Source organism: Colius striatus, chromosome 1 (assembly GCF_028858725.1).
Source record: "Colius striatus isolate bColStr4 chromosome 1, bColStr4.1.hap1, whole genome shotgun sequence".
Taxonomy (NCBI): Eukaryota; Metazoa; Chordata; class Aves; order Coliiformes; family Coliidae; genus Colius; species Colius striatus.
In genome coordinates this window covers 185,544,758-185,567,409 of record NC_084759.1, presented here as the reverse complement: position 1 = coordinate 185,567,409, position 22,652 = coordinate 185,544,758, and the positions used below count along the sequence as shown (strand labels likewise).

The following is a 22,652-nucleotide window of genomic DNA, read 5'->3' as shown; positions in this document are numbered from 1 at the left end:
ACTAAAATTTTATTCAGACGTGTAATTTTGTTAAATGTTGAAATAAATAAATAAATGCCACTCACTTGAGAACTGGAGTGAGGACAATTTGGAGATATATTTATAACAGTCCGGTGTTTACATATGTAGGCTGAAATACCGATCTCGTTAAAATCAATGAGACTTCTCCAGGTATCAGTGGGGGCCCAACATTATTCTTATTTAATGTGGTCCAAACACGAGCAGAAAACAGAGACCATGTGTTGTGGGTTAGACCCATTCAGGTACAAAAGGCTTAAACTAAGGGAGGGCTTAATTGCTGCTTATGGTTCCAGACAAAACAGACCAGGCTACTCAGCTTGGGGAAGAAAACAGAAAATAATTTAATCCAATGCCAACTAAAGCATAATTGTAAAACCCCAAAACATAACAAACAGAAAACAACACAGAGTGGTACAATGACAAAGAGCACAACCAGCACTTTAAGACAACCTTCTCCTCACCCGTCCCCTCTTCCTGGGCTCAGAGTCCTGATCCTGGTGTCCTTATCTCCTCCCCTGCTTAACTGCTCACGGGGGCAGAGAATAGGGGGTTTCAGTCAGTCTGTTCCTGATGGCTCCTGCCGTTTGTCTCTCTTCAGGGCAGGTGGGCTCTGTTCTGATCCTCCCTGCTCCACCACAAGGTACCTCACACACTTGGCAGCCCTGCATGGGCTGCTCCAACGTGCATTCATCCCAAAGGCTGCAGCTCCTCCCCACCTCCTGGGTGTGTCTCTGTGGCCAGCAGGCTCTCCAGCATGGCCTGCACCATAGCCGGCTCCTCACAACAGTCTCTCGCACGTCCGGACGCACTCACGTGGAGCTGCTGGTGGCTCTCAGTCCTGCCATTGCCCTCCATGGGTCACAGGAGCACAGCCTGCGTTCTCACCATGGGCTGCAGAGGAATCTTTGGTCCAGCGCTCCTCCTTCCTTCCTCCTTCTCTGACTGTGGAGTCTGCATGGCTGCCTCCATCTTGTACCACTCCTGCACCTCCTCCCATACACTTCAAATTCCCATCCTTAAATAGTGATGGCAGAGGCATGGATTGTCCCAGCCGGACTGGAGGTGGGTCTGAACCCAAGAGCTGGGGGAAGGTCCGAGAACTCTTTAGCAGGGCTGCACTGCAGCCCCCTCCCCCTGTTACCAAGCAAAAGCGGCTCCTTGCTAAACCGTGACACCATGTTAATGTTGGACTTCAACTCAAGTAAAATGTCAGAATACTGGATATTCAGCTGGTTTCCTAACAGAATTTGTTGTGCCTTTTTTATGTAGGAAATCAGCTACCTTTTTGTAAAAGTAATTTAGTGCTAGAAATTATCTGGAAGGTGTTTTAGATACATAGCAAGCCCAGAAAAAAAGTGAATTCCACTGGAGCAATAATCAGTTTAATATCCAAATGAATTGAATGTGCTTGTACTGCAGCAACTGAAGAGCATACTTGAATTCGGGTGCCCTGATTACTCCATTGTCATAAATGGAATCTCTCCATGAATAAGTGTGTAAGTACTTATTGCACTGCTGTAGGCTGGAACAGAATGATACAGCAAAACAGAAAATACAGTGTGTTATGGATCAAATCTGTTTCTGGATATCATGCAATGAGAAGGTAAGTATGAATTACTGGTCAGAATCTGAACACCAAGCTAAGTTTAGTTCCCCTGATTTGGCTTTTGCTCTGCTGGATTCAATTTCCTGGCTTGAAGCACAGCACATCCAGGTGTTCCAATTCACAGAGGGCTGGGAATTGCTCCCTTACAGAATAGTGAAAGTAAAACCTAGGCGAAGCAACTCATAGTCAAGAATAAATACACTGTGTGACAGGTGTAAAACTGCTGAACTAATTGGGATTTCTCACTGTTTTTTTTTTTTCTTTTTTTCTTTTTTTTTCCCCAGAAGTACCTCAGCTGCAGGGCAAAATGCAAGGACATAAGCTACTGACCTCCTCTTAGCATCAGGACCAGACATACCACCCTACACTTCACCATCAATTAAGAGCAATTGAAAACCACCTCTCAGAAAAACTGATCAACCCATGACATCAGTGGACATGTTTTGTAGAACACGTTTTATGTACTTCTGCTGAGATCCTTTTTCTACATACCGCATGGTTCTATATTACTTACTGGGCACTGATGATAGCCTCCAGAAAGTGTAGCTTCAAATGGTCAACTTCATCCTTTAGCAAGAAGAAAATTTGGATGCTGGATAGCAACATCTTCAGAGAAAATGGTATACGAAGGAAAACAATTAGTTTCCTGCCATTGTTTCTTCCTGTTAACAGCCAAATTCTACTGGATACTCACTCTGATGCAAAGAACTCATGGCCAGGAATATGCCCACTCCATCCGACTGGATGGGGATATCATCTTGGGAGGACTGTTCCCTGTCCATGCAAAAGGGGATAGAGGGGTGCCTTGTGGGGAGCTCAAGAAGGAGAAAGGGATCCACAGACTAGAGGCAATGCTGTATGCAATTGATCAGATTAATAAAGACCCTGATCTTCTTACCAATATCACCTTAGGTGTCCGGATCCTTGATACGTGTTCCAGGGACACTTATGCATTGGAGCAGTCCTTAACATTTGTACAAGCGTTGATAGAAAAAGATGGTTCAGATGTGAAGTGTGCGAACGGTGACCCACCGATTTTCACTAAGCCAGACAAGATATCAGGTGTGATAGGTGCTGCAGCAAGTTCTGTGTCCATTATGGTCGCAAATATTTTAAGACTTTTTAAGGTAAGGAACATTTTTTATTCTTCTTTTGAATTTCAAGCACGATTAAATAAGTGAGATGGTTGTGTGGCATTATCTTCAAAAAAGAAGAACTTTTTCAGATTAAAAAATATAAAATGACTAGTTTGCCCTTTCAAAGCAAAGGAAAAAAAAGAAAGCGTGATGATCGCAGACCCAAATTTAAGGTTCCAAATGCCTCTTTTGAAGTGCTGAGAAACCAAAGCACATTTTAAGTCTTTAGGGATTCGTATTCTCATTTTTGTTACTACTCACATGTTTCATATTGAGGGTTTATGCTCATGAACATTAGGTTGAGATTGATTTCCCAGATTTCCAGGAGAATGAAATACATAGTTTAAACACAAGTCCATTTGTAGGAGAACCAAATAATTTCCCCAATCAAGAAGATATGCCAGTAGTAATCTAGTGCTATTGATGTGCATATATAGCCAATTGGAGTGTACTGAAATATCTTTGATTTCCTTGAAATCTTAACTGCCTCTATATTTTTCAGAAGGTGATATTTTTTTCTTAGACTTTTTTATCACTTTATGAGAGGTTACTTTTGGACAATATTTCTACTGGCATTTTCTTCCCTGTACTTTATTAAGTTCTATCATTATAAACAATGGAAAAAGAAACCTGCCACTTTAAAACTTGTTAAGGTAGATGGGAAGATGAATACAATCTAATCAATCAACTTATCTGGAATAGATCAGGCAGCAGACATTTAATTTTTAATCCCCTGCAATGGAAAACATATGATGGTAAGTTGAGCACTTTTTTTCTATACACAACGACTGTAATTTTGTCTGAATCTATTACTGATCCTTCCATTCAGATGTCTTGCCTTTTGTCCTAGAACTCCGCAACGACCAAAGACGAGTTAAACACCACTTATTTGACTTTGGTGGAGAAGATTCTGGTCATGCTAAATATTGCTGATATGCATTTTGAAAAGTATTGCTCTTGTTTTCTAATTGTTATAACTGAGAGACTGATTAGAAGTAAGGGTTGTCCCGTGAAAGGAATAATGATGGATTTACAGTTCAGTGAAGAAGCAAAGTGTCTGCTGTGTTGTGGTCAAGTCTTCATTATAGTTTCAAAACTGTCTGATAACTAGAGGTGCTTACTGCACAGGTTGGGGAGTAGTGGGCTTGTTCCAGCCATATGTTTTACTTGTCAAAATCAAGTCCACAAAACTTAGCTAAGTCTTAAAAATATTCTATATTGAGAGCAACTCTGGAGCTGTGCCTGGTGGAGGAGGCCTGTCTTTCCTGGGAACAGCCATGCATGTTGCAGGAGGTGTCTATTTTTGATTTCACATTCTTCTTTGAAGTTGTGTTACCCTATTAAATAATGCATAAATCTGAAGTAATTATAAATGGAATGGTCACTTTAATGGCCATCGTAATGCAAGACCACATAGACTACAACTTACACCCAGTTTTAATTTGAATACAGTGCCATAGACCGATTTAAGAAACTAAGCCTTGTAAGTCATATATTAACTGTGAATTAAGAGCAGCAAAAAGGGAAGAGGCCTATGAATTGTCTAAGATAGCAGCAATTTGTCTTCTAAAACCATGACAGCTACCTCCTGATTTCCATTATGCAATAAGATTGCAAATAACGTTCTACTGCAGTCTTAATCAATAGAGGGTCATGTGATATCCCCTCTAGGGAAAGATCTTATTTACCCATTTAATTGATGTAACACAGCTGCTGGCAAAAGGAGGAGACATCTCGTTTAGCTTTAATTATAGATACTGCACAAATATTCTTAATAATGCTTAAAAAATGACAAATGACACTCTTCAATATCTGATGTTGGACCTGCCTCTGAAGACTGCTTTTACTCTTCCTCTCAGAAGTAGATCTGCTATCTCCGTATGAGTAAAGAGTTCTGGATAAGGCCCTGATTTAGTAGCACTATAGAAACCATTCACAGTGGTGGTAGTCAAGATGATTAGGAAGTTAAGGGTCATTTGCTAGAAATACGGAAGTATAATTCTGTTTGGACTGTATTCAAACCAAAGACATAGGCTGAAATTCTCAGCTGATGCATTCCTGCAACTCTGCAGCTGAGGACGAGTACCTTGGTTCATGCTCACAAAAGCTCCAGATATGAAATTGTGTTTACTGAATCTTGGTATATGTCAAAGCTGGGCACTCAGCTGGTGTAAATGCCTGTGCTTTCACTGGAGTCGTTGATCACCATCACGCAAATGCCTGTTTCCATTAATATCCAGGATGAGAGTGATTCATCCATATTTCTGTTAGCAATTCTATTTAGTGAGTTGAACCTGTAATTTGAAGTTCAGTATTGGCTTAGTGTCTGCTCTGAAGTTCCCAAATGTCAGGACTACATATTTTTTTGGAAACATTGTTATCCAGTGAAATTTTAATCGGTGAAGAAATTGTGAGAAGTATATTATATCATGCAATGTGAATACACAAACAAAGACAGCCTGAGAAATACCATGCTCAGCAGCTCAGCTTTTTATGCTGCTCTTTTTCTTTTTCTTGGCATTTTTTTCTCTTCTTTTTATTGATTTTACAACATAAAACATACAGGTCAATAGTCCTATCTGATGATCTGGTGGGTAGCATTAACTGATTGATAGTCATGGTGTACTTTATCTAAGTGTTTTCATGAGGATAGGGGGGGAGGACAGCACAGAAAATGACCTTGATCTATAGCCTTTCTCCTGGTCAAATGGCTCACCTTGAATTCTTCTCCATCTGTTCTCCTTTTTAGAATTTCCAGGTGTATTACTGCCTAGAAAGTGTTTTTATGTGTATCTTACCCGTAGGAGGTTCAAAACATTAAGGTACAAATTTGGACAGCCTAAATGTCTCCTGTTGATAGTTTTAGAGCTTTCAGAGGCACTTTACAAACAGGAAATGCTTGTTCAAGGAATAATTGTTGGAAAATGCACCTGTTATTCCTTGACTATTGTAAGGAGGCTGCTTTTTGCCTTATATTACTCAGGTACTTGGTGCAAAATCAGTTGCTTATTAAGCTTTCAGAACTTGGAATTAGCCTTGCTGCAAATATAGTGGAAGAAGAAAACCTTTAGAGGTGAGGATAGAAGGACTGTGCTGGGTAGTAACACAGCAGCTACCTACCTAAACAGTTCTTAATGGATCTCAAGATAGGTTGTTCCCACTTGAAGTTACTGGATCATTATTTGAAGTTGCTTTTATCAGAGAACATCAGGAGTGGGCTGCTTCACATGGGAAATTGAGACAGGAACTAAGGGGACAGCAAGGCAAGAAGGGCAGCGGTCTCACAGCCTCACCTGAATAAGAACAGTAAGATCTATCTGTTTAACCAGGTTCTACCAACAGTCCAGTGATTGCCAGACAAGACCATAGCAGTGAGGCAGGCTGAAGGTCAGCCAGGAAGTCAGGTCAGCAGGGTAAGGTCATGATCAGCAAGGTACAAGGCCAGCAGTGTATCTCAAGAACAATACAAGAGCAGGGGCCAGAGCTGAAATGCAGCTGCTGAGCAAAGAAGGTGGTGAGGCTTCTAATTGCTTTTCCTCACAATTCAGCCATTTTCCTGGGCTGATCCTGGGTTCACATATCTGTGCCATATCGGAGACGAACACATGGAAACAAATCCAGGGCTGGGGAAGGGAATGTGTTGCGTAGCCTGTTGGTGCATTCAGGCTTTAGTTTTTCGCATTTCCCATGGCAGTTGCTTTAGAAATAGGACAGCCAACTATGGGCCAGGCTCTGCCTTTTTTTCTAGTGTACCAGGAACTGTTCTTTCCTCTGGGTAATGGAAAGTGATATTGTTTGGTGATTGTTTTTTTTCAATCTGGAAATTCTGCTGTCCAGTTAATTTCTATTTGGCTGGTGGGATTTAATGAGAGACTGACTGTCTCACTTGATCAGCTCTCACTAGCGAAAAGGCAACCTTGCTGTTGACTTAGTCAAAATCTTACTCTTACACTTTTCCTTGGCTTCCTGTAGGGTGCTCAGGTACAGACAAGTGGTATCCTTTAAGTATGATGTAATGCTCATAAGCATTTGGTCTGTTCCCGATTCCTCAAAACTTGGCCTGGTGGAAACATGAGTCTGTAATTTATCTCACCACTTGTATTATGTGCCCTCTGTTCAGAAGTTTTTACTTTTAAAATGTCTGAATAACTCATGTCAATGGTTAAAATCTGCTGGAAATAAAGAGATATTTGTTTATGCTAGTATCCTCTCAGCTAAAAACCTCACACCATTTCTGAACTCCTAGGTACACTCCATCTGTCACTTTTACACGTCTTCTAGCCAATGTCACACTCAGGGTAGCCTAGGGATGATGATTTGCATGTGAATTGAGATAGGTGGACACTAAGCTTGGTGAATTGTGATTGTGATTGTGATTGTTTATATATATATATATATATGTATATTTATGTGTATAAAGACAAAATATTCATCAATAGTTTTATTCTTTTCCTTGCCTTTTGACTTGCTTTGCCTTTCCTTTTACCTTACTTTGTCTTCTGTTTTCTTTTCTTATCCCAAGACTAAGTGACTCGTTTCCTCTTTTTGGTCAAATTCTTTTCTTGCTGCACCACTATAATCTAGCTTAATAGCTGCTGTCTGGAGGAACTAATATTCACTTCACACACATTTGCCGTATACATTTCATATACATTTACCTCTTTGTATGTACAAGTACAAATGACATAAGGGAGTTAGTCTTTCAACTTTATGGACAATCATCCAAAAGGATGATTCCAGTTCTCTCAGCATTTTGTTTATTTGCTTTCATGATTTCCTTGCTTGATTTTGAGTTTTAACATATATCTTTGGCTGGTAGCCTTGCACAGATACCAAGACTGTACCTGGATGATGCCTTTTTTAGACTCAGTTGCAGGTCTTTTTGCATTTGATTGCCATTCAGCACTTTTGCTGCCTTGTGTTCCAGACCTGCACAAAACAGCAGACAGGCCTCCCAGAAACGAAAGAATTACCATTATACAGAGGCTAACCTTGCTGAACTTCATACATATAGGGCTATGCATTTAATTGTGGCAATAGAGTGCATCTCAGGATTGAATGGAATATGATGCAAATAAAATCTAGGAACATTTTACAACATAACTTCAGAGAGCACATACATATTTTTGTGGGACAACCTGAACCCCACAGACCCCGATCTTCACTCTGTATCTAAGGAATTTTTTTTCACCTTATGAGCATTACTGTCTTCAGAGGTTCTAGGGGGATGCAGGAGTCAATCTGTTCTGTGTCTAACTGCAGGGAATGTCCTTAATGAAAGAGATTTACTATGTATAAGTGAAGAACAGGCTCAAGAATTTTACCCAACATATTAGCATTCATTAATAAAAAAGTGCTGCACAGATTAAAATGTAATAATTTTATGGTCACATGTCATGCTACATTTGTCAATAACATTTTCTGCTGCATAGTATTTGAAATTTGAAATAAAATGGGGTTTTTTTGGTATTTAAAGCATATGTGGAGAACCTTGTGTCAAGTGTGATGAAAAATTGTTGTTAGTACAGAAAAGACTGAAACATTTTGAAATCAGCTCCTAAGATGAACAGATTTGTTTTACTTTTGTTCTAGATAATATTTTCACTTTCTGAATCATTTTTAATTATAAAAGGAACTCATTGCCAATATATCCCATTTAATTTTACAGTGTTTTTTTTGTAGCTTATTGCAAGCACATATCTCTTTAGTGCCTGAGCATCTTGTCTTGTTATTGTCTGGAAAATACTGTTATAATAATTCTACGTTTTCTGTTTGCTTTGTTTTGTTTTTTTGTTTTTCTGTTTGCTTTGTTTTGGTTTTTTGTTTTTCATAATTCAGCTTCTTTTGCATAGAATAACGTTCACATCTCTTTATGATTCTGTGGCAGTAGATACTTAATTATGCTCTGACAAACCTTTCAATTCAACCATGAACCTGCTTCTGCAGGGAGATTGGACTAGATGATCTCTAAAGTTCTCTTCCAACCCCTACCATTCTATGATGACTCTATGATTCTATGATGTCAGTATGAGGTTAAATGTCCTACAGTCAAGAGAGGCAAACACCAGGTCAACACTAAGATAAAATTATAGGTACAGCAGATACTTTGCGAGTATCAATAATGAACCTGTTGGAAAAAAATTTTTCATTTCAGCCAAAGGAAATAATAGGTTTTCAGATTCTGTGAAAATTGCTAGGGCTGATTAGCCCCACATTTTATTTGTGTTAAGTTGCTTGAGGCAGGGGAGTACAAAAGCAACTTGGTGCATTTATTTAGTATTTTACAGTATATTAGCTTCTTAAATGTTCCTCTAAAGATTTAATAATTTTAGTCTTCTCCAATTCCTGGATGGAACTACAACTAGTGGTTACAGCAAAGGGGCAATCTGATTTTCTGTATTATTTTCTATGTTTGTCATTGGTTTGCTAAAAAGCTTGAGAAACATCTCTTGACCTTTTGTGCTTCTCTTTTGTCATTTTGAATTGCTTATGTTTAGCCAAATCACAGGAACAATCAAAAGCTTGATTAATGTTTGTTAAGTGCTTTGAGATGTCTCCCCTTTTTTTGTAGGCAAGCTGAAGCTGTCTAAAATGTTGAGGTTTTTATGTCATTCCTTAACCACAGTAGATGAGCACCTTACAAAGAGAGTGTGGCTATTAAAGACCAACAGTGTCATTTTCTTTCTGCTTCCCTGAGGGCACTTGGGACTGTATATATAAATGCATCTTTAAATCATATGAAAGAAATTACATATGTGGTGTGAAATATTTCACCGTTTCATTGCTGAAGTTTTGCTGAATTCCTGCAACTATGTTAGTGTTGTTAGTAAGTGACAGAGGTGCTGAGGTATTTGTTGAATACTACCTGTATTGACATATCGATGGTAATTTCACAAATGAGAAGTCTGAAAGGCTGAGAGGAGTCTAGCAGCTCAGCAAAAGCTCACCTATGCACAGAAATACAAACTCTGCACTCATATTTTAAAAGATCTTATGTTAATAGGAGGCACTTTTCAATGTCTCTGTTAGTAAACAAAATGTACCTGGCGTAGTTCTCTGACATGAGGCCAACTGACAGAGTCATTTCATATCAGTATCATAAATTCCTTTGTTCACCGAAATCATGGAGCTGCATGAAAACTACTGTGAGAGAACAACTCCTGAGCCATACTGACTTCTGAAGCCTGTCTGGAAATTGGGAGACTGCTGTCTGACACAGGTTGCGGGTAAGCTATGGACTGTTCCAACTGTTCAGTAGTGGAGGTGGCTGAGCTGTTGCTGATGGATGTGCTCTGAAATGATGCGATTTACCAGTATAGATGTTGCTGCTGTTTTCTACAGACTGAGCTCCTCTGCTCCTACGTCACACTGAAGGGAAGCCAAGACACTGCAAGGATCATTGATGCTGTTTCAGTGTTTTAGTATAGCAAAGTTAGTTTTATTAGTCATGATAAGAACTTCTTTTTCCCTCCCTGGTGGATAATTGTTTCAGTACAGTGATGGCTGTGACAGCTGTGCAATATCAGTAGTCTTGCATTCTCACTATCATCAGAAACTGGGCGCTATTGTGTGTTACAGCCAGCCGGTAGATTTTGTGGGTTTATGTATTTCCATTCTCATTATTTTCCCTAAAGCACATTGTGCTTTTAGGATTAAAGTCGTTTGGAGTGCTTAAATGTATATCCTTGTGTTTGCTAGCATTTATCAGAGAAAAATAGTCAACCAAACAAAAGTCTTACTGAAAGATGCTATTTCCACGTGAATGAATTAAATAGCCAAGAGCAAAATGCTCCTCTGGGCTGGAATCTACATATACTCCCAGATCAGAAAAGCAAGACATTATGTCCCTTATCCTTCTGACAGGACAATTAAGCATTTAACTGAGGCCCTAAATGAGGAGACTGTTTGCCCTTGGCTGCCTGTGTCCTCGATAGAGAGTAAATTCTTTCACAGGGGGACTGGATCAGGGCTAGGAGTGTGACTACACCTTTCATATTTACAAAAATAGAATGAGTTGATCCATGCTTGTATTGTCACCAGAAAGACCTTCTTCTCATTGGAAGACTTTGGAAGCCTTGCATGGGAAGTCATAGGTGTCTCTGTACACATTTATGAGAAGATTTTAAACAGCTGCAAGGGTGGTGTCAACTTCTCAATTCCTTCATCACTTTCCTGTGGGAGGAATCCTGTTTGTCTCCTTTCTCTTCCATTTCCCCCTGCTCTATTGGTCTTTCTTGTTGTCTTAAGCTTTTTGTCACTGTTTTCATTCTTTTTCAAGTGACTATTTAATTCCATAATCTCCAGATGTTTTGAATAAGCAGTGCTCTGAGTGGGTCTCAGTTTCTGTGGGTCAGCAGGAGGAAGAGCTGGAGTTTGGGCAGCTTACAAGTGGGAGCTATCTATGGGAATAACAGGAAATAAGATAAATGCTTATTGAGAGATTAAGTCCTAAAGGGAGAAAGATCTTTCTTTTTCACCTCACGGTGGAATTTTGTGTCTGGCACTTTGGATAGATACCTGGCTGTAACTCTTCTCTGAAATAAATTCTTTCTGATAGCGATGCTGAGATGTGGCATGGTATTGCAAGAGCTCTCTTCCTATTGTATTTCTTTTACAGCTTGAGACTGCAACAGGAGCTGAAGTGATTTCCCTGAGCCGGAATGATTCATATTTTGAGTTTTGGCTTATGTTCTTTCATAGAAGCTGCCTCCAGCATTTAGTTGTGTAGCAGCAGTATTTGTAGCGGCAGAATCAGGATCTTTATTCCTTCTTCACTTGTACATTTATGCACATGGCTCTTTTATAAACTTAGGAGTAGCAAAAAAGGACGGTAGCCCATTTTGGGCATAATTCTACAAAAAGCTCCTAACAACTTCCATTAGCTTTTTGATAGTGGCTCTGTCACATTTAAAATGCCATTGCAATCTTATCCCAGGCTGGCTAAATTTTTTTCAAGCAGCTCCATTGCATTATGGTAGCACTGATCCCCCATGGTGATTGTTACTCTTATTCGGAAACATTTTCTTTGTTGTTTTTTTTTGTTATTGTTGTTTGTTTAGAAAGTCTTTGGAAATGAAAAAGTCTTAGTGAAAAGTTATCATCACAATTATACTTTGGCTATTAGTCAAAGAAATGTTACAAAGAGGCTATAAATTCTGTGGTAGCTCTCTGGACTTGACACTTCAAAGCCCAAGAAAAGAGCTGAAGAAAGGGCTGGCTTGCTTGGCCATTATTGTTTCTTTTTTTGGTGCCATGAGTACGCTTTTGTTTTATTAATAGTACTGAAACATGAAAGTCCCCTTCCAGAAGACCTGACTTGCTTGGGGATTATCAAGTAGACAAGGACTCATCAGTCTAGAAGCTATGTTGTGTGAATGCAGGAGAAGTCACAGGAGGTCTCAAGATTTGCCTATATATGAAAGGATTCTGAAGTGGAGCATGGGCTTAAAGTATTGAAATGCATTGCTATAGAAGACAATACAACTGGCTAAAAATAGAAGAGAGGGAATAAATAATGGCTGTATGCATGCTTTGGCACATGTAAATTTGCTAATGTTATTATATTACCATAAATTCAATGGCTGTGAGCTGCACAGTCCAAACAACCTTTCAAGAGAGTGCTGTGAGAAAAGAGAACATATCTTGGTCATCTGAGACAAGGCATCCATTTATCATTAGTAGCAGCACAAAAAGTCCTGGGGATTCAGCCTGTGCTAGTCACTTCGGTGTCTCGTACCAAACAAAAGTATGTCCTGCAGAAAGAGATAACAGGCTGGTATCATCCACTGAATGGAAAATGTGAAGGCCTGGGAATCACAGGACTGCAAAAGGCTTGCTGCAGGGGTAAGTCTTGTTTTCTGACTCACGTATTTGGCTTCTGCCAAGTTCAGGAGCAGCAGATAAGTACCATAAGTAACTCCATTCTTCTGTAGCCAGCTGGATAGGACCTGTTTGTTGAATTCTCCTTACTCAAAGGGAAATGGAATCTGATTTTTGTGCCACTTCTAGTCTTGTTTAAATGAGAAAGAATCCCTGGGAGAGCAATATATTCCAAGGAAGCCAGTGAGTTATACTACAGTAAAACTGAATGCATCCAGAGGCAGATAATGTCCTACATCCATGCAATGTTGCATCCTCTTGTTATTACTTTCAGTAGGTTTTCTATTTCTGTATGGGAGTTTAATAGGCATGTAGCAAAAGCAGATGTGGGTCCTCAAGTATTACTTTATCATGTTTTCAGGTATGATCATAGCGATGCTCTTTTGATCTCAGTCTGCAAAATGAGACATGAACTTATTCAACTGGAAGAGAGATGACTTGTTTTTACGGGAGTGAACTCATCTTGGAGGAGCTGGCAACCTGATCTCCACAGGCATTTCACTGCAGAGTGGCTTTTACAATATAGACTAAATACAAACCCTAAATTCTACTGATAAATAGAAGTTACAAACATTTATACCTAGCATATTGTTTTATGGAGCAAAGTATAGGTTGACTATTAGGAAAAAATATTGCCAAGTAACCTGTTGTACACCATCTAAGGGTTAATCCAGTTTTATAGTATAGGAGAAATGCCAATTTTTTTACTTTCTATCTTTCTTAAAATTAGATGGGATAGAAGTATAAAAATACGCATTTTTTGTATCATCAGGAAAATAATCTAGGTAAAGTAGTCAGTGTTTTCCACACTTCACTTTGATGGTCCTGTTTGCAATCCTTTGCACAACAAAGCACAGGATTTAAAAGTTACCAGCTGCTATATTTACTTTCCAAAGTGTGAAGAAAATATGTATTGTCCTGAGGATTAAAGGACTGATTCTTTTTGTGTTCAGTTCTGGGAGTCCTGAAGTGTTTGTAATGAAAGCAAAAGCTATTAGAAACCAGGAAATAAGAGAAAAAGAATGTGTTTATGTGTTCTTTGTTGGACAGGATTTGACAAAACCCTTTGAATGTTTAAGTGTAAACATTTATCTTATTAACCAGCAGTTCTCTTTTTTTGTGTGTACATGTTGCAAATAACTTCACTTGCAAAACCTAGATACAGTAAGAGCTGTTGTTTCAACCCATTGGGAATTGTTTTGCCAAATATCTTCTGAACAGCAAAAACTCGTAATCTGTAAGCTAGGTCATATCTTCAGTATCAACTGAACAGCATTTTTGAAAACTAGATATGTAATATATTGGAGATAGGATATACTGCAGAGAAAGAATAATATCTGTAGGGCTGATCTTGGGGACTGGAATGTGTAAGGATGGTAGCTGTGCAGTGTACATGAGCGTGGAAAACTTGCAGTTGGAACAGATGCTGAGAGTACCCTGTGACTCAAGGTATGATTTCCTGCTGTTCCTGCCAAGTTTCAAAGCTTGTGTTTTCCTTTTTTTCTCGCCTTATTTCTATTTTTAGGATGAATAACAAAGAACTTCTTCTTCAGGAATGAAGAGTCACCATTCAAGTTATACTTATTTTATAGCTTGTTTGCATAAACATCAAATCATATTTGATTCTGGAATGCCGGAGAGAACAATAGTAAAGATGTAAAAAGCTGATGAAAACACAGAGTATTTTTGGGAAGGGTCACATAATTGCTCAGCTCAATGGCAAGCTGCAAAGCTTTGTCTGAATGTGACAGACTGCCCTCGCTGTGTGGTAGTGCCTGCTGAAGCCTTACATCCTTTGTCTTGCTTCACCACAGATTTTCTCTGTGACCTTGGGCAAATCATGCAGAAGCAAATCCTCAGCCTGACGGCTGATGCCTGTGGAGCTGAATGTCCAGTGGCTCTGGAGCACTGAAGTCCAGGGTCCTGTGCCCCTGCTTCCCTGGTTATAGCACTTCTGTGCCTGAAGGGATTTGTGAATATAAAGGCTCCTCAATAATCAGATATAAGAGGGGTGGGGGCATATAAGTACCTCAGATAGCTAGTTCTTAATGAGGGATTCCTTGTATCCTCTTACATAGTTCCCTCCCCTGGGTTTTGCTATGAAAGGAGATTATCCAACTCACTGTATGATTTAAATACGCAAGTCATCAGTCTCTGGAGCAAGTGGTGAAGCCTCTTGACCTGCAATCAGAGGCTGTGCATCCCCCTTAGGAAACCATGACAGCCAAAGAAAGAGAGTCCTAGAGTTGAGAAATAATATTTGGGTTATTGCCCAGTAAAATTAAAACTGTTAAAACTCGTCTCTGCAATCTATATTAGAGTGATTGGGAAAAATGAATGTCTGCAGTTATTATGACAAAGCATGAAATTAAGTAGTGTAGGATAAAATTGACAGGTGTGTGCAAATGTGTACTCCATTTAGATGGGAGATTTTTTTCCACTTAAATGCTTGAGAAGAGTAGCCATCAAATCAGTTTTGTAAAAGACTTGCTAGCTGACAATTATTTCTAGTTTATTACCATTTTTTATTTCTATTTCAGTTTTCATACTGATTTCATTTAAAGTTTGTTTGCTTACCTCTATCTTGAGTGAAAAAATCCCTATGTATAGTGCAACTTTTGGCAGCTGTAGGGCAAATAACTGCCTCATCTATCTACCATGAGTGGATTGGAAATGAAGAGGGCCTTTCACCCCTTTTGAAAAATGTGATTCTTATTTTAAAATTTTCTCCTTTTCAGTTGTTTTTAATATACTCAAAGCATGAATGCAATATTACAGGTGAGGCTGTGCAAATAATTAGTCAGTTTGACAGCTGAACTGAAAATAAACATTAATTTTAATCTGAACCAAAATGATCACGTTGAATTGGGATTTGAGAGTTCTATTTTATTTGTTTTGCTTTATTTTGTTGAGGAAAGCTCTCCAAAATGTTTTGGCTTTGAGTTAAATTCTAACTTCTATTCCACGTTAAACAAAATATTTTATTTCTAGTTTGGAAATTTTATAATGTTAAAAAAACCTGCTAAGTTTGAAGTGCCAGTCTTGGTACTGTTAATTAAGTGGTGATGCCCCTCTTCCTATTACAGCATGTTTACTTCTGACTTGCACAAGGCTCTTGGGCAAATTCTTGCTTTTGGATTCAGAACAGGGAATCAAATATAGTTCAGGAGATGGGACAGCTGAATTCCAGTCGTCCCAATAAGTAATGCTTTATAGAAAAATTAAGAGTTCTTGTCATGGAGGACAAGAGCCTTGCAGAAGCATACTTCTTCACTAGGATGCCAGGACACTATCTTATTTAACTTCCCTGTTAAATTCACCTTGTGATTTTTTTTTTTCTACCAGAGTAAGTCTTATCCCAACAGTCTTCTGTGTGCAGGACTTTCATTGGAGGGCTCTAGTCTCAGAAATCTTTGTCAAAACTGGCCTGTGATTGTGCATCTGCTTCTTTTAAAACTTTTCACTGCTCCCTTTGAACAGCTGTACAGAAGTTAACACTGCTGTTGCCAGGTGCTGTCTACTCATTGTTGATAAGCTTTCACAGTGAAAACATTTTATTTCATCTATGCTAGAATTCATTAAATATTCATTAGAGAAATGATTTGAACTTACCTATCCCTGTTCCTTGCTGAATGCTGGAGTACATAGTGGGTTACTCTCAGGTGGATCCAATGGAAGCTTAATTGTTTACGAAAACATGAATAGCTTCAGCAGGAGAGACTTTCATGTCCAAAAGCCCTATAACTCAATGGTTAGTTGCTCCCAGCTGAGTACTCTAACCACCAGGCTATTAGGTATAATACAGGAAGCTGCTACAGCCTCATTTTTCCTTTTGGAACATACTTATGAGTTAAGAAGATAAATTACAAAAGAATGATGGATATATGGTGACAGAGATCACAAGCAATGGGAAACCTTTAAAGAGATCCTGCTGAATGCCATGGGGAGTCCAAAGAGTAAAGTACATTTGAATACTGAATAATCATTTAGATGCTTTAGCTGTGGACTTCTGAGCTTTAATCTTTATGATGAAGTCTTGGCCAGACAGTAACACGAGATTTGTCTCATCCCTGTCTTCAGCTCTCTAGTTTAACATAAACCTCAAGGATAGACCCTTGTATTCATATGAATGACTGAATCATCCCTGGTGTGTGTGAAGTGCAAGTTGACTTCTGTAAGTGCCTATGTATGTTCATCAATCATAGTTAGTTCCAAAGATTAGGAATTTCTAACCACCTACTGTTATATAGTACTGACCATCTCACTTTTGAACTGTCTTAATACCAAACAGGTCCTTTAGTAGCTAGAGATGATATCTGTAGAGTACAAAACTCTTGCCATGAACTGACTTACTTGCATACTCTCATGAAATAGAGATGATTTCTGTCCTTGTCATACAGACTTGTAATTACTTTTGAACTCACAGGGTTTTACAGGGCTGTAGACATTTTTGTTTTGAATATATAAAATTGGAGGACACTTGCACAGTACCTATTGAAAGTGATATTTGTCTTTCATTCTTTCTGCAGGCTATTGTGAATATTGTAGATACTGCAGTTATTTAGATAGACTGATATAATAATAATAAATAATATTATATTTTACTTTACAACTCGTATTTGCAGCAGTGCTCCAGGCATTTCCCTAAAACTTAAACAGAAAATGAACCGTAAAAAGAATGTCAAATGGACAAATAAAAGAAAATAATTGGACTATGACAGAAGCTTCCCCCTCCTCCCCAGATCTAACATACAAATCTAAACAGTTAATTCTGTGGCATTTCTTAACTGAAGGCTCGGGATGTAGAGAGAGTTGGAGGAGGCAGCATACAACGAACATTTTCTGCAAGTCATAATGAATGAATACAGTGGTTATGACTTTAATTAGGATACTTTTCAGATCGACTGACTGAAAAAAAATTGAGTCATGGAGTTAGATGTCAATATACATGACTATCATGGATTTTACTAAAGGCTTCTGTTGAAAGGCTTAAGGGGAAAACAGTTGTAAAGAAACATCCCACTTTGTAAGAGCTGAATTCTGCCCTTCCTGCACTGTACCACATGCCAAGAAGAGAAAATGATGGCAGGAGGCTGAGACCTGTAAGCAGGCAGTGCTCTACAGCCACAGCTGCCACCCCCTGGGCAGTGTACCATGGTACCTGAGGACACAAGAAAGGCAATACTACTAGATGAAAGTGGCTATATTTTTTGAGAAGTAGATTTGTCATACACCTCTAACCTGCTTGTGCATATACTACTATTAGCATCGGATTTAATCTGGAAATGTATCAAATAAGTACTTTGTTTTGGTTTGCAAAAAACAGTCATGTATGTTCTTTGATATGCTGGAGCAGACTAAGCCAACAAGTTAAAAACCATCCACCCTGTCCACAGTGGCAAGTTATCCTTTACACCTGGAGAACCTGTGGCAATTGAACATTGGCTTTGCAGGAGAGAGGACTCAGTATCCTGGGCCAAGTGTTCTCTCGTGAGCATAAGCTTATTTTCCAGCTGTAGCAAAGAAAATGTCTGGAGATGGTTTCAAGGCATTATGTGACTCATGGAAATTTAGCACAAAATGGTACATGAAAGTTTCCTCTTCCTTTGGTTACTGCTGAAAAGCCTTCCTGAATTATATAAATTAAGAAACATTTATTGCTATCTTAGAAAGAAAGTGAAAGAAATATTTTGGTCTTTTTATCACATGGGCCAGTGTAGCACTTCGGTATGGCTAATGATCATATGAGTGACTTGAAAATTCTCTCTAACAAGCGAGTAAACAAACCTTGATACTAATACTGCAAATTGCAAAATACAGCTACAGACTTGTCCTATAAAAGCTAACAGCATTTAATATATTTTTAAGTAAAGGATTATCAAGTAGGCATAAGTAGAAAGGGAAAATTAGTAAAATTCTGTTGCTGGTAAGAACTCATAAAACCAAAAGTAATGTTACTTGTGTATATTTTTGTTCATTTTACAGTGGCACATGCATTTTTTGGGAAATGATGTGACTTTCCAGAAATGATGTCTGATCTGTCCATCTATCACTGCACAATTTGTCTGCAGTACTTATGAATCTAACACCCAGAATGACAAGTATAATTACATGCTTCTGAAACATATGCCATAATTTATGGATATTAAGCAAGTATAAACAAGAGATCAAATCCTACTGTAAACAGTCATCCAAGAAATCGTCTTAACATTTATTGCATTAAAATCTTTATTTCAGTAAGACAGTCAGAACATACCTGAGTAGTACTATCAACACATCTGCAGATACTTGCCAAATATTGCATGTTTGCAAAGCAAAGAGTCAGGTAGATGCATACAGTAAACATTTAATTTTTAGGTGCATTTGGCATATGTAGTTATGCAAGTATTTATTATTCTCCATTAATATTAATGTTAGTGATGTTGAAATATCAAAAGAACAAGGTCAACTTTGTATTAGTATTATTAGTATTAATCTCCCACAGTGAATTAATATACAGGACTTAAATAGCAACAGTCCTATTCAACAACCCCTTTCACCTATTTATTACATGATATGTAATTTGAATTAGAAAAGCGAGTAAAAAGTCCCAAGCTCTAGAAAACTGGTAGCTTGTTGGCTTGAGATGCTGATGGGAAGAGGAGTAGGAAGAAGAGTGTGGCTGGATGCGCTAGGTGAGGTGTCCCCAGTGCAGACCAGCAGCTTGTTGCTGTCCTTGCTAGGCAGAGCTGCAGCCGTGAGCAGGAGAGCAGGCTGGGCATTCAGGCTCCCAGCTGGGACCTCCCACACCCTGTGTCTTACTGAAGTACTGAGAAGGCAGTGAGGTTGCTGATATTGTGTAGAAAGTAAAATTGATTTTTATTTCCTGTTGTCAGCATTACCCCTGAGACTCTGTGTCTGCCTTATCCTTTTTGCAAAGCAGGGCTTTACTCTGTGAACACTGCCAGGGAAATCTGAGAACTAGAATAAGCCAGTATTTTGACAAGGGGAAAGGAAAAAGAAGGCAATTCTGGCAACCAGTCACTGCCAGAGTCAAAATAATGCAACAGCTGATATAAGACGGTATTAATGTAGAATGAAAGTATCAGGAATGCTAGCTCACATGAAGGGATAGAAAATAGGTCCTGGCAAATAAACTTGATTATCTGTTTTAGCAAGATTTCTAGCTGTAAAGCTAATGACACTGACTTTCATAAGCCTCATTGGCACAAGCCGTTCTGTGAGGTACTGAGTCAACTTTACCCTTAGCTTATTTAATAAGACCATCATAAATATATATATATTAAAAAAGAATAAGTTCTTTGCATTAATACCCATGGTAGCTTGGGATTTATTTGAATAATTTTTTGCTTGGAGATGGGAATGAAGGTTCATGAGGAAAAATGCCTACTGCTGATACCGCTTGTATGCCAGTGTCTGACTCAGAGAAGGAAGTATTTCCTTCTCAAATTGTCAGTGCTCCTCTATAGCCCCTCTGGGAACTCCTTTCCTGGTGAAAAGCCAGAAAATAGGGGGTTCTTGCAGTCAGTTTTCTGTTAACCTTTTAAAATATCCATCTTGTTTCTAAGGCTTTATTGGAATATTTGTGAGGCATAAACAGTATGCTGGTGGAAGCTGGAATCTCTGTATTTGCCAAGTGCTCTCAGATGGCCTCTAAGAGATGCAAACAATGTGGAGTAAGGGTGAGACAACTGTCTGTGAAAGGCAAGAAATTAAGACTATGTGGGGGAAGAAACCTACAGACAAATTGCAGCAAGTTTGCATTGTCTCTTTAGCAAAGCAATTGGGAAAACAGGGTCAGTCAGTTCAACAAACAGATGCATCACTTGTGTTTGAGAGCGCAGTGAACAAACAGGCTCTGAAAATCATTAGAAGCAGTTGGTAATGTTGCAGTTCTCTCCCAGGAAAGTGGAGGAAGGGTACAATTCTTGTGTCTTTTTTTTAATATTTCTGATTCTGTAATCTGCCAATTGTATTGTTAATCCACAGAAGTTCCGAGCTCAAACGTTTTTCAGGATAACAATAATAATGGAAAGAGCTAGCTGTTATATCATCCATGTAACTGACTGTGGTGGCTGATGCTAGTTTGTCCTCAGGTACCCACCAGAGCTGCTCTATTGCTCTGTTCCTCAGAGGACACAGAACAGAAAATACAACACAAGACTCGTGGGCTGAGATAAAGACGGGGATCACTCATAGACATACCTTTTGAGCTGCCTTCTCTTCCCTTCAATCCACTTCATTCAAAGGTGTTTTTTACTCTGTACTATGTGTTTCATTTTGCTGTGTTACATTCCTGCCATCACTTTAGCAAACTGTTACCACTTATATCCTTTGAATTTATTGTTTTCCAGTTAGCTCAGTCACTCAGCCACTTCAAGATATACACACTGACCCAAAAGATTTGGAATTAATGAGTCAAGATTATTCAAGTTCTGGATGGTGTATTGTAAAATCCTGACTCTATAACTAAAATAAAAAATAATTGAGGCAAGAGTTACTTTATCCAGATGTTGCTAAAATTGCCCTCTAGGGAACCTGATCAAAACTTTGGTGATTTGTCATGAAGTTTGGAGAACAGCTACTTCTTGGTTTGTGCTTTCACCCTAATGATCAGTAGCAAATATAAGGGAAGGAAATAATAGTCAGGAGGAATACTTGAAAATTAGTCCAGTGTCATAGAATATGTTCTTGAAAGATCAGTGGATAAAAGACAAAATTGTCTGGGAATGGTATTGTTGGCACCACTGCTATTTCAACAGGAGTCTGAAGACAGAAGACACATTTCAGCCTGGAACCACCATGTGAGCAATTCTAACTTACTACTGCAATATTTTGGCCTGCAGGGTCCTGAGCCAGACTTTTAAAAGATTAATTGGCTGGAAAGCATTCGTCACCTGAAATCTATCTCTGCTGCTTGACTCAGATAGATAAAGTCTAAGCTTCTTTGCACTTGAAATGTCTTTTCAGACTGAAAACATTCCATTTCCTCAAATACACAGAAAATGCACTTGTTTGTAGCCAAACATAATATTATAAAGGATAGCAAGGAATAACAAGACACAAACTCCCATGTTTAATGTTTTCTTTACCACATCTCCACTGTCTTGAGCAGACATACTGGTTTTCAGAAAGTTAGTTGCCTTGAAATTTTGTACATTTATTAGATGTATTCAATCTGTAGATGCTATTCTTGAATAGGCCATTAACATCTTCTTTGATTATTGTTCAGTTCACCTGGAAGATTTCTGGTGTATGCTGAGTGATGGGAATATAGGAGATTGTTTTAAAAAATTGTGTTCCCTCCACAACTTTCTTTTACGAGGGAAATAGTATTATTAATGTTTCTATCTTAGTCCATTCTCTGTAAGAGAATAATATCAAACCCTTACTAGCACCATGAACTTTATTGGAACAAACAAAATTTGCTTTGGGAATCCCTAGCTTTAACACAGCCTATTCATTATTTTTTAGTTATTCTCCTAGATGCTGTTGGGTTTTAAAGTACTTTGCACCATTCTGGAATTGTCTGCAGAACAATGAATCATGGAGTGATTTGCCATTGTGCTCGTTACTTTTTCAGCTCTTTGAGATCTTTCTCAGCTATACCTGTGGTATACCTTTTAAAAACTACATGAGGTTCATCTGCAAATACTAACATACAGGCCCCACAGCAACTGAGAGCATGACAGTGGCCTAGTGATCCTTTTCAGGCCATCATCTTGTATTTCAGAAAACTCAGAGGCACTGGTGTATGATATGCTTTAAAATCCCTTTTGTTCAGTTACAACAATGTTTACACTTTATGGTGAGATTTGATGGGCTCATAAAGACCTCTGATAAACAGTGAGCCTGGAGATCGGTCACAGATGAGCATTCCTGAGTGCTAGGGGATCTGCTTTTGCTTTTGTGCAAGTGATGGCAGTCAAAAATCTCCAGACTCTCTGTTAGGAATTAAATTTGAATAAAAATTCAAATAGATACTGTAGCAGCGATTCAAATCAACTATT

The 22,652-nt window shown here is 38.6% G+C and overlaps 1 protein-coding gene across 1 annotated transcript in view; it reads left to right on the top strand.

Moving 5' to 3' along the window:
• GRM8 (glutamate metabotropic receptor 8) overlaps positions 1 to 22,652 on the top strand; it is a 352,719-nt gene that overhangs the window by 5,646 nt on the left and 324,421 nt on the right. Inside the window, exon 2 of the mRNA XM_062018137.1 lies at positions 1,912 to 2,754. Coding sequence (XP_061874121.1) covers positions 2,245 to 2,754 — 510 coding nt within the window. The 5' untranslated portion in view covers positions 1,912 to 2,244. The remainder of the gene's footprint in view (positions 1 to 1,911; positions 2,755 to 22,652) is intronic.